Raw genomic sequence first — 17,525 nt, 5'->3', positions numbered from 1 at the left:
CACACAGTTTCATTTTTCAATAATGAAAAGGGGGAAAGGAGAATTCTTGTATATTTAAGAGCTGCCAGTTTAAGCATGGTCTTCTCAACTTAAGTTCTCAAGAGCTGCATTCATTCTGAGCTTTTCTGAAATAACCTGGATGTGTTTTACATACATGTAACCATTTTTCCTGATATTAGTTGATGGACTAATAATACAGACAACACCATGAGCTTTTTATTTAGCTATCCTTTCCTTTTTAAAGTATTTCTCACAAATTATTAGAAACAAAAAATTACAGTCCATAGAAGGACTTTCTCCTGGACAGTGTACAAGTTTAAGGCATTCCCTACTTGAAAGCATCATTAAATCAAAGGGAAGAGAAAGAGGAAAAGGGAGAGGGAGGGTAGAAGAAAATAAGTATCTTCATTTTAGAGACTGAGAACAGAGGAACAAAAGGATTTTCAAGTAGAGGCTATCATTAGATCATCTGTCCTGACCTCTTTTAATACATGGGTATATCCTTCAGTCACCTAATAGCCATCTCTTGCTTGCTCCACATTTCACACTCGACAGATATTTACAACTTTATTTATCCCCATCCTGCTTCCTGTCCAAAATTTATGCTGATTAGCTCATCAGCAGTTACAACATTTTTGGCTCCAGTTCCTACTGCCATTACTCACTACCTATTGCACAGCAGCTGCAGAAAGCCCTTTTTTTCTCCAGAGTCACAAGAATACAAGAGTTAAAAACAGGAAGGTTATCAAAAAGTTACCTGGGAAAGAAGGTAGTACCCATCCCTTTAATCTTATGAAAATGAAAATATAATTCAAAAACAAGTAATACACTCCACTAAATATGCTGACATACTGAATGACTGGTTTAATTGTCACTAATATTAAAGAATAATGTATGTTCCAGCCAGGAACACGTGGGCCATTTTTTGTTTAACTTGAAGTGATTCCTAAACTTACAAATATAAAATCCAGGCATAAATGGTAGACATGAAGCACACAGTGCCTGTATTTTCTTTGATGAAAATGCACTGAGTCCTTAGAATAACTGAACAATAAATAAGGGAACAGAAGGCATTAGGTTGAAATTATGCAAAAACATTAAGGAGTCAAGAACAACAACTATAAATTACTCATTTCCAGCAAAAATAACACCTGACTTCTTGAGCTCCAGGCAGAAACCTACAGAATTGGGTTAGAACTGTCTCTACATTCAGCAGTAGTAGGATGAACATCATCCCTATGCATTACCTGCTCCACATTTTTAGCCAATTCAGTATTCTCACACTTTTTTTTTTTAATTCTTAGCTGAGAGTCTGCCAGCAAGTATATATTCTAAGTCAAAGCATTTTAGTTCAGTGTTGGTTTTAATGACACAAAAGGACAGCTTCAGAGAGAGATGACAAAAAAGCATTAGGTTGCTATTAGAATAAATAATCAGAAATGGTATTCTAGAAAGTTAGATATCAAACATGCCAATACCAACAAACTGTGGTGATCCTGTGTCTTTCCCCCTCTCCCACTTACAACTGCTTACAGTATCCTACATCAATTTAAGATCACTGAACAATTACTGGAATATATTTTTACTATTTAACTTGGGGACAAGCAAACTAGTAAACACCATGGACCAGCCAGTCACATCAGCTACTTCTTGGACCAAATTCTGAGACCAGAGAATTCTGAGATACTCTGCAGCATAGCTTTGATTCTACTCTCCAACATGATATGGTGCCACATCAGCATAAATCAGCATACTATTTCACTTAAGCATCAGGAAACACTTAACAAATTTACCAAATAAAAGAACAATGGACTAACAAAATTGTTTGCTTCTTTTCTGAAGGGAAAAAGTGTGTTACTTATTACTAAAAAGGGAATTTTAATCTAACAACTTTATTCTGAAACCAAAAGTAACAACAACACAACTGCTGATTTTCTAGAGCAAAAGGAAGAGAGAATAAAACAAGTTTCAGAGATTTGGATGTTCCTTGTTATTTTTTTTTCCACCACACCTCTTTCTCTCCCTCTCAAGAAACCTTCTTAAATATTTCATCTTCCATTGCAAGAAACATGCTGAAAAATGGCTCCTAAAGATACTTTGCAGAGACCTTAGTTATCTACTCTCTTGTGCTATGAACACCTCAAACCCTAATCAGGGTTTGGGTTTGGATTTGGGGAGGAATGTTGCTTTACTTCATAATTAAAACAGGTTTTCTATGCCAGGCTGTATTTAAACTCCCCAGGATATCTAATGCTTGCATCTCTTATCCAGGAGGAAGTCATCTTACAAAAAAATGGGTTGGCTAATGACAAGGATAAGGTGCTGGGTAATAAAAACTGGTTTTGCTCAGCAAAACACAAAATATGCAAACATGCAGTTTTCAGTATTTCAATCCAGTTACAAATGGCCACATAGAAAATGAATATTTTGATACTGCACATAGAGCTGAGACCTTCAGAGAGGCTAACATTTATTTATCCTGAAGTCACAAGTTTTGAAAATGTATCCTCCTCTCAGAGCTCTGAACACAAAACAAACCCCACCAATGTGAAAATATCTGTGTGGGTTAATTAGGCTCACAAGAAACAAAGCAATCTTTAACTTTTTATAAACTATGTGTGTGTATAATATACATATAATATATATATATATATATAATATATATAATTAATATATATATACATATAATATATATATATATATATATATATATATAGTTCTTTATTTCAAAGATCAATAAACCTGCACCCCACAACTCTGAATACCTGGTGCAACACATTCATCATTTCTCACTCTTACAGTGAAGCCATAACAGGGCTAAAGCAGGGCTAACCTGCTTTCTGAATTTTGGTGGATGATATGATGTAAGACTGAACTAGGAGATTTTCTGTGTTTCCCCATATTCCTTCCATTTACAGCCTTTTCTGTGGAGCTGTTATACACAAGGAAGTTATTTGGCACTACTGCCTTCACATGGAATTAGCTGTGATGTTTCCAGTCACCGTGGACTAAGCAAGGAGTAAAAAGATGTAACTTCTTCAATGAACCACATATACTTTGTTAACATAATTTTTCTCTTTTTTTCAGCAATAGGACAGAGATCTCTTGCTTTTTCAGATTTCAGTGGTGGTTTTTTTAAGCTCCATTTTCCAATTATCATCCATTCTGTCTGTGCAGACACCTCCCCACCTTCCCCAAAGTGCAAAACTGACTATACCACAGCAGCCACACTCTTTTCTGTATTCATAAAATAATATTTAATGTCAATTTTAAGATTTCTGGGTTTCTTCATCACATTTGTCCTCCTCTAAGAGAACATTACTGCATCATAATGGTCACATTACCATGGTCATAATTTCTCCATGTGGCATTCTTAGTACACATCACAGCTTCCTCCTCTTAGTAATATTTTACTAGGGGAAATCTATATTTCATTTTGTTGACTTACAATAACAATTCAGTATTTTTAAATAGTAAGACCAGTGCATCTTTCTGGCAACCACTAGGAAAACCATCCTTATTATGACTAGTTTTGAAAATATGTATTATTTCAGATCTCACTGAATTGATACCCAGAGAGGCAAAGACTGCCTGAGATCTCAAAAGTTACAGGCAAAACAACCCTGCCTCCTGCTCCCCTGAGTTAAAAAGACATTTTTTTCAAAGAGGTAAAACATAAGTGATAAATTTCTGTAAGTCACTTAACATAAAGCCATTTTCCATGCCACCTTAAGAGTAAGAGAAGTATTACATTTAATTCAGTATGCTGAAAATATGCCTTGATACATTCTTTATGTCTGAAGGAAATCTACCCAATGTTAATACAGAGGCTGCACTGTATATTTGACATAGAAGTGTCAAATGTTAACATATGTAAATTCAGGAAATAAGGAAAGTTATAAATGGACTGTGTTACATAGACTTAATGTTTCAGCACAGCTACAGAAACAAATCTTTTTAAAAGTCCTTTTAATTTTTTGCAGTGTTCATTCCTGGAGGACAAACAGTTCTCTCCATTTCCTCCATTACTTCTGCAAGCTATGCAAGAGTTCACTTGTTTTAGTACAGGAAAGACCAAGGCTCTTTTCTCCCCATGACTATTCTCTATTCCCCCCATGACACATCTCTATTTAACATCAACACAATGCTTGAATTGAGAAATGTGCAATATAAAAAGATTAAAACCAATTTCACTGACAGATCTTACAATTTGCTGTCACTGGGAGAAAGAAAATATGAAAGGCTTTTCTCAGTGCAGCTTGAGCAAACATGGAGGGGTCCTGCTGGAATTAAACCAAAAATTACCTCAACTGAAAAAAATCAGTAAGTTATTGAATAATGCAGGTTAGTGTCATAACTGATCTGAACCCCTTCAAGTAAAAATGCATGCAAAGCAGTTAGCAGATGAGAACAATAAAAGCATTGTTATGTCTACATGATGATAGATTTCAAGACTGAAACACTCAAATATCTTATGCAACACAGGCACTTAGTAAATGTCACAGCAAAAGTGTTTAATGTATTCCTGGGATGTTAGAAAGGAAAAACATCTGCAAGGGTAGAGAAATATCTTGACTGAAAAGAGAAACTGTAACATAATGGCTAGAATGTCATCCCTGATCCTGGTGTCTACCCCTTCCATGAAATCCAAGGACACTGAAAAACACCCAAAGTTCAGTCAGTAAAATGACTCTGTGGATAAAAAACGATGACTGAAGCTGCTCAGTTTTTCAGTGTACCAAGTAAAAAGCTAAAAAAGGACTTGAAAATCAGTAGAGATACTTATGTAGCCTATTTTTTTTTTTTAGTTATATACTGGAGATATTTACAGACCAGAACAATTTGAATAGAGGAAGGAAAAATACCTTTAGGGAAAAGAAGCTTTCTAGAATATGGCCAATCCAAATTCTGGAGGAAACCAGAAGCTACATGTAAACCTGTAAAGCTCTATGTAAAACAGCTGCATATCCAAGCTGGTAGCAGTAGCAGTAATCTTTTCTGACATTAAGCTGAATCTGTGAGACCTCCTGCTTCATTCTATGACTCACAAGGAGGAGAGCAATAACAGGAAAATAGCATTTTAATTTCATTATTTTCATTAACATATAAACACTGGCAGTTTTGCATTTAGGTATTATTTTAACATCCAAAAGGCCAAAAGCAGCACAAAATTAGCACTACCCTGCTTTTCTATGGGGTTTTAATACTTCTCACAATAATATTAAGAGCAAATATTCTCATTCTGTTCCGCAAAGGGCAAACAGGCAGCTCAATTAGCACAGTAAGTAATAACATCCTCATTCTGTAAGTACAGCAGTCATTACAATTAAATGTCTGTACTCCAGAACTCTCCCTTCTCAAGAACAAGACTGATAAGGAAGAGGAAGTGCATCAGAAGATGCTCCTCAGACCTGCAGTTACTGCTCAGCTGGCAGAGCAGCACTGCCAGCTCTGCAAGAGGAGACTTCCCATCCTAGCACATCCTGGTGCAGAACCAGAATAAGACAGAGGGAGAAATCATACAAGGAAAATTTGGCCCAGAATAAAAATAGATTGGTTTCCTGCTGTGACCATCCCCAAATTCCTGAACAATTGCCTGTGGGGAAGCTTCCCTGGCATGCAGCCTGTTTAGGACAGTCCTGGGTAAGGAATATAGCTGGCTGCTGGGATGTCTGGGCTCTTCAGCTTCAAAAGCAGAGAAATGAAGTCATGGCTGGAGTCAAAATGAAATGAAACCTTATCTCTAAACATGCAGATCATTAGCAGCTTCTCCTAGAGTCATCCAGCAGTACTGGATGGTTCAAGAATGTACTGGGATTTCTTTTTAAATTCCTAATTCATTAGTTTTCTGTTTCGAGAACTACCAAGTGACAAGAGCTGAAGAATGAGAATGCAGATGTAAGAGAGAAGAAAATTAATAAGGCACCAGAAAATTTAATTTTCTCTGAAAAGCCACTTCTCTCCTGTGCTAGAAGTTCAAATCTGTCAGAGTTCAGAACGAAATTATACTAAATGGATGCATTTAGAAAAAAAAAACAAACCCAAAAAACAACACAAAACATAACCAACACACAGACTACAATTAAACTGTAATTGGATTTGTCATTTCAAAGTATTAGCATCAGATTTCCAGATAATACAGGGTGACATGCCCTTATGCTAATAAACAAAAAGTTAGCAAAGTAAACAAATGCTGTGTTTCTACTGTAAGGAAATACATGAGCCAATGAAGCAACCTTTTCAGTACAGAGGTAATTTAATACCCAAACCACATGAAAAGTGATCTCTCTGGGAATAGCCCAGCTGCTAAAATCCAAGTCAGTTTTTATTAAATCATCAAGTCTGCTTATGTAAAACAGGGCTCTCTTAAAATGACCTCCAAGAGGAAATGATTTGCTAACAAAAAATTGATAACTTCGTTTGTTTTATGCTCATGGATATATGTGTTTATTTATTTTCTTTATATATCATGTCCTGGGTGGGAAATTAGCTTATTCTAAATTAGTTTATTCTAGAATTTTAACTTTTCAGGCTCCATAATCAAAGTTTTTTCCCTTTTTTTCCCCCCTTATATCTAAGTATTTTTTACTTTAGGTAACACATATAGAATTTCTGTAACCATACTTCTGGAAAAAATGAGAAAATAATCACTTCTAGCTACTGCTTAGCTTTCAGCTATTCAAGAACATAGATAAGTGTTTCTAAAAATAACAGCAATTTTAAGCTTAGTGCTTCAACTTATGAGGAGAAAATGGACATTAATAGTCCTTCATAACTTGTCAGATGTGCCCAGAGAGTCTAGAGAAATAACAGAAGAAATTGTGCAAGTCCTCAAAAGATAATAGTGCCTCAAGAGTTTTTGATAGCTGTTTGAAAGAAGGACAAGTACAATGAAAAGACCAGAAAAAACTTACATTAAGTCTCAAGGTACATAAAAGTGATCTCAATTAGTGGCACTCCCAAGCCAAATCATGAGTCAAAACCTCTGAATCTCCACATTGAGATATCCCACTCAAAATTTCTTAAATTGCACTCCATGGCCATAGAAGACTTGCCAGAAAAAAAACTTTTCAAGGCCACAGCACAGGAAAACAATCCAAGCCTGAAGAGGAGGCCCCACACAGACACACATTAGGTGGCTGCCTTAGTGTTCTGGCAAGACACAGCTCAGATCCCAGCAACAGATATAAATCCATGAGGTGACTCAGGACTGTCAACACCAGCATCCAAAAGAAACAGTCTTTTTTAATAAAGAAATGCTATGGAAGTGATTTTTTTCCTTAAGTGTTCTTTATATATTTGTTTTGTATCATAAAACAGAAATTTAGACAACTTTGCATATTTGTAGTGATACTAAGTTCAAGAAAGCTAGATAGAAATATTTATTCATCAAACATCAGATAAAATTTCTTAAATAACTAAAACCAATATCAATTTTATTCTTTCCTACAAAGCTAAAAGATATTGACAGCATTTATGTAATAATCCCTTCAGAAATATGTTGGCACATTGATCACACACGTGATCTCTGATTGGTTTTTTTAGCTATGACTTGGATCTTTATGTGGAGACAGAATGCCAACAGGTTATGCCAAATAAATCTGGAAAACAGGTTAAAAAAAGGTTAATGTGGGCAAATAAACTTGACCTGAAGTGAGAAGAGATTCCAAGCTGTAAGGAAGTAACAAAAAAAGGCAGATATAAAGCAGTTTTAGCACCCCAAGACTGCTCCAGAGCAAGAGCATTCTGAACATCTCAATAAAGGACAGACCAAGTCAGACTTACTTTGGTTGAGCAGGCTGTGCACTTATCAAATGCCAGGCTGACTGGAAGAACATTATCAAATCTTGACAAAAATCCACGGATCTGAAATACCAAAAAAAATGACAGGATTATTTTGTAATTACTAAAAATATTTCCTAAATTCCACACGGACTGGGCACATAGTGGCCACATTCAACAAAATTACAATAAACAGCTGTAACTAGGGTAGCATTGTTCTAACACAATGATTCCCAGTAACTCCTGTAGTGAAATTACAAATATTCTTTTTTTCTATACAAATAATGGCATAACCATCCAAATGCAACACTATTTAAACATAGAGGGACAGCACCACCTGGAGTTTGAGTTTTCCCATGTTTGATCAAAAATAAAAAGTCATGGGATAACCAGCTAAACACTTTTTTCCCCTCATCTCTAAAACATATAATATGAAAACTTGGCTGTCATGCATTCCTAGACTATATTGCTAATATGATACCACTGACACATAATTTTACAACTTCTGGTAAGAGACAGCACTGAAAATACTCTGGAGCAGGATTTGATCATTCAGACTATGAAGTCTTTGGAATATTTTGGCTGCACATTGACAGGTCTACTACAGTGAGGAGATACTCAGTAATTCTACAATAAAAATAATAATGCCTGAATCAATATTGATGCCATTTATGGAAAATACTTCCAATATAAATGCCACATACTTAAAAGCTGAAATGGCATTATCCTCAGAAGCCAGCAGCAATTTAACATTATTAACAATTAAAGTATTTTTCCAGAAAACACCAAGCACACATAATGTTAGAATACAAAAATACAGTCTGTTTAAGCAAATCCCACATCCAGGAATGAAAGGAAAAAAACCAAAATCAGGTCTTTCAGATACTTTGTATTTCTGTTATCCTAAGAATACAAGACACTTCCTGGAAAAAAAAAAACTCAGTTTATTTATGACAGGCTAAGACTATGAATGTGCAGTATTTATTATCCACAGAGGAATACCTTCTTACTAAAGGAGACCATTGCACTCCAAATGAACAAAGAACCAAAACCACAATTGTTAATCCCAGACTCCTGAGGAAAATACTGCACTCACTGAGCTGATTCGTTAGGTGACTGCTAAGAAACACCAGCAGTTTGTAAAAGGATTATCACAATATTTGAAAAAAAAGGATGTTTACTCTCATTTTCATTCATTTTTAAATTTCATTCTATTTTTTATTTCATTTATTTTCATTTTATATTTATTAAAGTAAGTATAAAAGAAACTGCAATTACCTTTTCAGATTTGAAGAGAAAGTTCAAATTACAGACCTCTCTTCCAGAGGTGTGGAGCATAAGCCACCATTTTAAAACAAAGTCAATGTGTAAGTCTTAGAAATTCAACTGTCAAATTTAGTGGTTATTTTTAACAAGACACTGACCTAACTGACTGTAAACAATTTGGCAGTCATTGTGGAAGTTACAAACTTTGTAATACATAGCCAAAATTGGAAATATTGAGAAGTTCCAGACATGTAGATGCTGAGTGCAAGGACATAATGAGAGTATCTGGACAAGCCAATCAAGAACTGGAGATTCCCTGCCAATCCTGCATCTGACAGTGACCACAGCAACTGTCAGGAAAACTTCAGGGGTATGGAAGAGACTTCTGAGAGATGGAGAGACTCCAGAATTACTGGAGAGAGAGAACCCAAGGAAAACCTAGGGAGAACTCATTACATAAAATGACCCCTGTGTAAGCTGATTACTGCATCAAATTATAAACAGAATTAGACTAATTTTATGTAATTTATGTAATCCTATGTTTTTGTGGCTGTTGCAAAGAAAACATACTAGAAGCTTTACACATCTCTGAATGAAGACCCATCCTCAGCACTAAAAACCCACAAAACCCCAATAAAATCTAAAAATATTACTTAGATAGGCTATTTATTTATGCAATGGGTTTTTTTTTAGGAGGTGAAGTCTGTAACGTTTGCCTTGTGTCAGTTTCCAGCTTTCAGAGAGAAGCATTTACTAACAAATTATTTACCTGATGAGGTACCAGCCCCAGAGAAGTAGGTGGTTCATTCATTCTATCATCACTACTGCTGGCCACAGCATAACCACTGCCAAAAATCCAAGGAGGAAAATTACAAGAGGACAACACACTAAACAGTCAAAATTTCCAGTAAGCTTCAAGACATTTTGTTACAGCTTACAGTTTAGAATCTGGAAACTATCTGGAAAATCTATTTCACAGCAACTAACATTCAGCATGGGAATACAAAACCCCCTTTTTCAGAATCAGTCCCAGAGATTTCTAAAATATTCCTGTCCAACTTCTAACTCACTTTTTCTTTCAAAGATCTTAAAGACAGAAAACAAGCCTAAATTTCAGGTTAAAGAATTTCAGTGCAATTTCTGTATCAAAATCACCCGATTTTAATCAAGATTTTGTATTATCTGGCTTATCTTGAAGCCCTTCTTGTGACCAAAGTAGTTACAATAGCTCCTCATTACACTCAAAACACTGTCCTTAGCAAAGGAATGCCAAGATCTACCAGCAGGAATACTTTCCTTTTGAAATATTCTCAGCACTCTTCTGCTTTTAAATTCAGAAAGAGAAAAAGCTCTCAATTCCCAAGATGAAATGTAAGATTTGGTGAATCAGTTCTCTCTTAAACACTGTTAATTTACAGTAGTATTGTAGATATGAGCTATACATGACATTAATATAAAGGCAACATTACCCCTTACAAAACTGTCCCACTTAATATGTACTCCCTCCTCCTCCTTGGCCACAACAACCCCATGGGGAGCTCCAGGCTGGGCACAGAGTGGCAGAAAGGGAGCTGGGAGTCTGGATTGCCAGGAAGCTGAAGAGGAGGCAGCAGTGTGCCCAGGTGGCCAAGAAGGCCAATGGCATCCTGGGCTGGCTCAGGAACAGCGTGGCCAGCAGGTCCAGGGAAGGGATTCTGCCCCTGTGCTCAGCCCTGGTAAGGCCACAGCTTGAGTCCTGTGTCCAGTTCTGGGCCCCTCAGCTCAGGAAGGAGCTTGAGGTGCTGGAGCAGGTCCAGAGAAGAGCAAGGAGGCTGGGAAGGGATCCAGCACAGATCCTGTGAGGAAGGGCTGAGGGAGCTGGGGGTGTTGAGGCTGGAGAAGAGGAGGCTCAGGGGAGACCTCATCACTCTCTCCAACTCCCTGAAAGGAGGTTGGAGCCAGGGGGGGGTTGGGCAGATATCAGTGGGACAAGAGGGCATGGACTAAAGAATTTTTTCCTAATATCCAACCCAAACCTCCCCTGGCAGAGCTGGGGCTCTGCCAGGGGAGGTTTGGGTTGGATATTAGGAAAGAATTCTTTGCAGAGAGGGTGCTCAGGCATTGGAATGGGCTGCCCAGGGAAGGGGTGGATTCTCCATCCCTGGAGCTATTTCAAAAGAGCCTGGATGTGGCACTCAGTGCCATGGGCTGGGAACCACGGGGGGAGTGGAGCAAGGGTTGGACTTGATGAGCTCTGAGGTCCCTTCCAACAGGCTAATTCTATGATTCTATGATTCTCCCCAAAATTACATGAAATAAACCTTATTTCTCAGAGATGACCTTTTGAATACAGTCCTTTCCTCAGAAATTACTCACCCTTCTGGATGTTGTAAAACAGAAACCATTAATTCCACTGCAAGAGCTCCAGCTACCATGGCTAATCCAGGTCGACTGACTGTGCACTGCTGATCCAGTGTCCGATCCCTGGTGGACTACAAAGACAGACAGCTCTAAAGCAAAGAAAAAAGCAACTCCAAAAGAACTAGCTACACAAATCTTTAGTTCAGGGCAATTAACTTATTTGATCTTCCAGATAAAAAATTTCTTAATCCTCTCTACATCAATATAAACCAAATCCCTTTAAAAAAAAAAAAAAAATAATTTAAAAACCAAAGTTCAAGTCACAACAAAAGAGATGTATAATCACCATTTGCATAAGGGTCTACTCACATCCCCTGGTGCCACAACATCATTGCAGAAGTAGCAACCCAGTTTGTAGCCAGGGATATTTGAAAAAAGTGATGATCCCAAAAGATCAGAAGAACCAGAGGCATTGCTGGAACATGAGTCACCAGATTCTTGATGTTTTGGTTTCTTCAGTCCGTGTCTCATGACAACAAATGTGTCAAATCCCAATGCAGCATTGATGACCAACTGTGAACAAGAAAGAGAGAACAACAGATTTTAAGCAAGCCAAAAGGGGGGAAAAGGCCTCAAGGTTTTATTCACTGTAGATGTTTAAAAATTAACAATAAGCAAAATACACACATGCTGTAGATCAACAAGCAACCTAATAACTGTGTATCTATCACCTTAGCCACAAACAACAGGAATTCCAGTTGTCAAGCAGTTAGAAAAATGCTTCCAAAAACCAAGTTTCAGTAATCTACAAACCATTATCTTTTTCTGTGTCTCTCAGGGAAATATGATACAAAGTAATGACTCCCTCTGTTACACAAACCTATGCACAATTGCTGACAAAAAAAAAAAGGAACAGGAAGTCTACAGATGTGTTGTGCTAGTGCACACCTGAAGCTAGGTTTACACCAGCCAACACTCAGTGTCTCACAACAGTTACTGAAGCTGCTATACACTGAATAAACACCCATCCAAATTTGGCCCAATATCCATAAAATGATTAGAACAATTACTGGAAAAAATTCTTTTGATTCCAGCTCAGAATTTACTTTTGACTTTGCTGCATATTCCATATATTCATATTTTCTAGCTGTTAAAATAGTCCAAGTGCCAATAAAGTACAGCAGTGCCTATCAATAACAAGTTCTCCTGTCATCTGAAATTCTATAGGTCACTGTGGTTTGAAAAATAACTCACTGAACACTCCTATGTGACAAAGCAATGAAACCCAAATCTGTTATCCAAAAAATTCCTACTCAGTGATGAAAGCAATTAATGATTACTTATGGTCTGCATATGCATCTGCTTAGTCCCACGGGGAGCACAAGCAGCTGTGGTGCACAATTACACCCTCATCATTTTCCCCTTTCTCCTGGGGTTGTGACAAGTGCTTAGAGCAATCTGAAGCTGTATATGTTACACTCAAAATATCACCAACCCAAGAGTTCTACAGGCAGATTTTACTAAACTTAAAGCAAATGATCTAAATAAAAGCAAAAAGTAAACCCAATTATGACTGTAGTTAGTAAAGCACAAAGGAAAATATAATACTGCTTCATCTGTGGGTATTTTAGATAGAAATTCTAGTACAAGCAGATTCTTATTTTTCATTTTTATAGCAAGGAATTATTCAAAAGAGAAACTTCGTGAGAAGCTGCCAAGAATTAGCCATCCTAACTGCTAAGCTTGTGAGTTTCATCATCATTTTTGGTATTTCATACAATTTCTGGATATTCACTGTGTTGTAGCTTATTCTTTCCTCAGTCTTGAAGTAGGATCAATTACTGAATCTGTGGTAGCAGAGGCAGGCTTACAGCAAACAATTAAAAGACTATCTTCTCACTTTATGGACCTATAAAACCTGAAGACTGAATTATGCTTTTTAAGTCTCAGCTCAACAGGGTGCTAGGAGATCTGTGGTATAAACTGTAGTATTGGAAGGGTTGGACCAGAGGATCTTTGAGGTCCCTTCTGACCTGACATTCTATGGTTAAAATATGAATTAACATGGCAGGACTGGTATTATCAGAAATTCATAATATTTCTAAATACTTTCCACTGCAAAAGACTCCTTCTCTCTCTTCAGTTTACTGCAACTACTTGAATTTGAGTGACTGGCCTCTAAACAAAAAGAAATGGAAAAAAACAAACACCTGTTTTTGATAAAGAGAATATGGAAGAGAGTATCTCTTGGCATGTGTTTAAAAAAATCATTACATGAGGAAATGAATTCCTCTTTCTGCCCATTATAGAACACTTTGTACACAGATGATCACTCACTATGCTCTTCATTTTCTCTGTGACTGTTTTGAGACCTTGGGGTTCAACTTGCAGCAGTATTCCAGCTTTGCTGATATCCCACAAATTCATATTTGGAGTTCCCATTAAATGCTTACAAACATGAAGAACACTGCAAAGCAGATACTGAGCATCATTTCAGTTTGGACACCTGAAGATTTCAACACTGTGCTTATTCAGTGACCCAGAACTCCATCTCCCCTCCTCAAAGTGATCTTACACAAATCAAGTAACTGTGATCCAGTCAGACACACTTTGCCATTAAGTATCAGAAAACCATCACAAAAAAAATAATCAGAAAAATTGTCCTCAAAGAACAAAATTGAATACAGTGAGGCAAATATAGCAGGGGACTGTTGGTTTAGGAAATGTGGGGGGAAAATTTTTCTGAGATGACTAAAATAACTCTACCATGAGTGGGACAGGCAGGGGGGGGCTGCATATAGAACTACAAATATTGCTTTAAAATTATCAACCATTGCACATAGGAAACAGGAGGCTGCACTTTCCAGTTTTAGTAACCCAGCTTTGCAAACTTACTCTTTTTATCTAATTTCTGTGCTGTTTTTACGTAGAAAAAAGAAGACTGCTGAAAGACTACAGGTGCAAACTGAAGAAAAGAACTGGGTGAAGTAAGAACTGATTAAGTTGTCAAGTTGCATGCACTCAGTTACACCTGAAGTTCACACTGATTCTTTTCACTGGCAGTGTAGTTCACTGGCAAAGGGGAGTTCATTTGAGCTACAAAGAGGAATCTACTTAAAATGAGAGAGAAAAAAAAAAAAAAAAAAAAGAAAATGGAATCATTTAAAGACTTGGCTTAAAGAGAAAACTGCCTGATCTGGAAAAAACCTGCTTGCAAAGCAGATGCAGGAAAAATTTTGTTAAGATGAACAAAATCTTCATGAGAAAGGGGAATATACTTGGAATTTAGAAGACAAAACCAGATACCACAAATCTGCATTCTCTCTTATTTCTACTATCTTTTTTTTTTAAATTAAATATGAACAGAAACAAAAAACAAAACAAAGCCCACGTACAACTAATTACGAAAAAGAAAATCAGAAAACAAAAAAATAATCTAATAACAACATTAACTCAGATGTTTCACATGGATGTTTTCTTTTGCTCTCAAGTTCACAACTTAAATTGCTGTGGACACCGTATTCATGCCACAAAATACACAGGATGTGCACTGTGGTTAAGCTGACACATTAAAAGTTTAATACTTGCATTTTCAGATTTTGTGCTATTTTAGCTGAGCAAACATAAAACTGCATGATCCTTAAATGAATTAAGAAATAGTAAGATTATTTGAGATTGTTTTACTGAAGTCTACTACATGATAGCAGGGGAGGTAAGTGTTCAGGACAATTTACTTGGATTCTTCAGCAAAAACATTTTTCAACACTGCATTAATTTGGAGAAAAATTCTTCCAGAATCCTGTGGGATTTAGAATAGCCTTTCAAAGGAAAAGGCTGTGTGCCCCAGTTTTAATGAATTAAGTTCACACAGAAGTAAACACTCTATCATGCACATCTAACCCTCAGTAAGATTTGTAGAAAAGGAAGAAATGGCTCAAAATCTTTTCCACATATGCTTTTGTGACTCTCCCAGAAAAAACCTAAGCTTACATCTTATTTCTTCATCTGGTTCATCTGACCAGACCTGCATATGGACCACAAAAGATATTTTACCATATTGCATATAGTCTCACTGATCTCATATACATAGTAAAACATACATAGATTCAGATACCCTTTTTTTTTTTTTTTTTAACATGAGAATTCAGAAACTTCATTGCCTGTGCTGCAGCCATTCCCATTGTTCTTTTCCTGTAACATGAGGATAAACTTTTAAGCTACAGAAGTAGCTGAAGCATTTAACAACAGCTGAGTGTCACAGGCAGTCTGGATGCACTGGCCCAGCACAACAGTATTTTTCTAATAAGGCAATGAGAAAAATCCAAAGTTAACTTTTGACCAAAAAAGTGCTGGAATATTTCTTCAGTTCAGAATTCACTTTCTTATTTTTAACTTGAGATATATTTTCAAAATATGGTTTCAGACAAGCTTCTACAGCTCACGTCCTCCTCAGTCAGTCATTACTGCAATGTTTTACACCTCCTTACTGTGACTTTTGTACTATGAAATTACTATTCTTAGTATTAATAATGAAATATGTGCCCCTGGGAGACACTGACAAGGCCCTGAACAACATGCACTAAGTTGGCTCTACCAGAACAGGGAGTTGGACCACATCACCTCCAGAAGTCTCTTTCAAACTGCATCATTCTGCAATGCAAGTTTTTACTTCCTCTTTTCAACATTCTCTTTTTGTTGTACAGAAAATCTTTGAGGCTACAGAAAATAAGAAAATATTTCTGCAGAATAACAACAGATTTGCCACATATTTCATTTTCCCATACAGTTCTTCTAGGTATGCATAGCTGGTTGATATGCAAGAGCTGAAATGCAGTGACAGGGTCTGGTACAATACCTTCCTCTTGCTGGCTGCAATGACAGCAGGAAGCCACCGGCTCTCCCTAGTGTCCATTAGCAGGAAAACAACATCATGAGCATCAATAAGCTCTTCAAGTTTAGCCACATCCTTCTGAGCCTGTGCCATTGTTACCTCAGAAAAATTCACTGGGTGGCCTGGCATAGGGATGCTCATGTTATAGCCTTCTGAAACCTGCATGGAGAGTGACAGAAAATATTAAAAAGTCAATCTTGGGACAGGATTGAATTATTATAACGTTCAATACGAAGTTTTAAACCACAAACTCCATTACTGTTTGGCAGAATGGCAACTTAAGATCCCTCTGTATATCAGTGTCATGCACTAATGCACAGGGCTGAGGGTTCAGAGGTTGTATTTCAGCTGCTGTATTTCTGCAGAACAGAGCAGCTCAATGCAAACACATTAATTTGGGGACTGAGAGCAGATCAACAGTGTTCAGGTGGCTCTGTGCCTCAAATAACAACTCCTCTCTCTCAGGAGGTCTTACTAGGTCTCACAAATCACTACAAGAAGATAACCCTAAAGCCCAGAGATAACAAAGACTGCTACAAAAGCAAGCAGACAGATCTTACATGTGATTATGATCATGCTCTTGAACTTAGATAAAAACTTTGTCCTGGATTATCTTTGCAGATACTTCACATCCATGGGATGTAGCTTATATTTCTGATCCTGTGTGTTGACTCAGTGATAGGGAGACAGATGTGAAGTATCCCACATTCATAGAATCATTTGTCCTCTTAGTTTTAAATTCTTTACAAGAAGAACAATAGTCTCAAATGATTCTCATGTAATCCAACCAGCCATATGTGAACTTGATACAGAAGAAAATAACTTCTGAGACTTATTACCCTAGCACTTGGAGGTCTGGAGGTCTGCACTACAGTGATGCTGAAAAAGCCTCTTCTTACAGCAGAAACATATGGCTCTTCCACCTCCATATTTGGGCAAAGCATATTGAGCAGAAAATGGCTGAAGAGCCAAAGCAGCACACACAATGCATACACAATGCAAACAATTAACTCACTCACTTGGAAATACGTTAACACAATCTGCCAGCCATCTGCTGGAAGAGAATAATGGACCCTTCATGTATCTTACAGGAGCTCAGGCCTTGCCAAAGTCTCCTTTCTTGTCACTGTGCTGCTAGCAACTAACAATTTAAAAGCCAAAATGTAAAAGCCAGATGAACCAAACACAATAGTACACAGGAAGAGAGGAAAGGGATGCTGGTGGAACGTGGTTTTTTACAGACCAA

At 37.1% G+C, this 17,525-nt stretch overlaps 1 protein-coding gene across 2 annotated transcripts in view; it reads right to left on the bottom strand.

Annotated features, from left to right (window-relative positions):
- ATG7 (autophagy related 7) overlaps window positions 1-17,525 on the bottom strand; it is a 102,277-nt gene that overhangs the window by 69,601 nt on the left and 15,151 nt on the right. For both annotated transcript variants that reach the window (XM_071755412.1, XM_071755411.1), the window contains exons 13-17: window positions 16,244-16,438; window positions 11,758-11,961; window positions 11,404-11,519; window positions 9,818-9,893; window positions 7,786-7,866 (exon numbers count right to left, since the gene is read on the bottom strand). In XM_071755412.1, the coding sequence (XP_071611513.1) occupies window positions 7,786-7,866; window positions 9,818-9,893; window positions 11,404-11,519; window positions 11,758-11,961; window positions 16,244-16,438 (672 nt within the window). The remainder of the gene's footprint in view (window positions 1-7,785; window positions 7,867-9,817; window positions 9,894-11,403; window positions 11,520-11,757; window positions 11,962-16,243; window positions 16,439-17,525) is intronic.

The sequence above is a fragment of the Heliangelus exortis genome, chromosome 12 (genome assembly GCF_036169615.1).
Source record: "Heliangelus exortis chromosome 12, bHelExo1.hap1, whole genome shotgun sequence".
NCBI classification, from domain to species: domain Eukaryota; kingdom Metazoa; phylum Chordata; class Aves; order Apodiformes; family Trochilidae; genus Heliangelus; species Heliangelus exortis.
The sequence above is the reverse complement of the archived record's forward strand: the minus strand, read 5'-3'. Positions and strand labels throughout refer to the sequence as shown.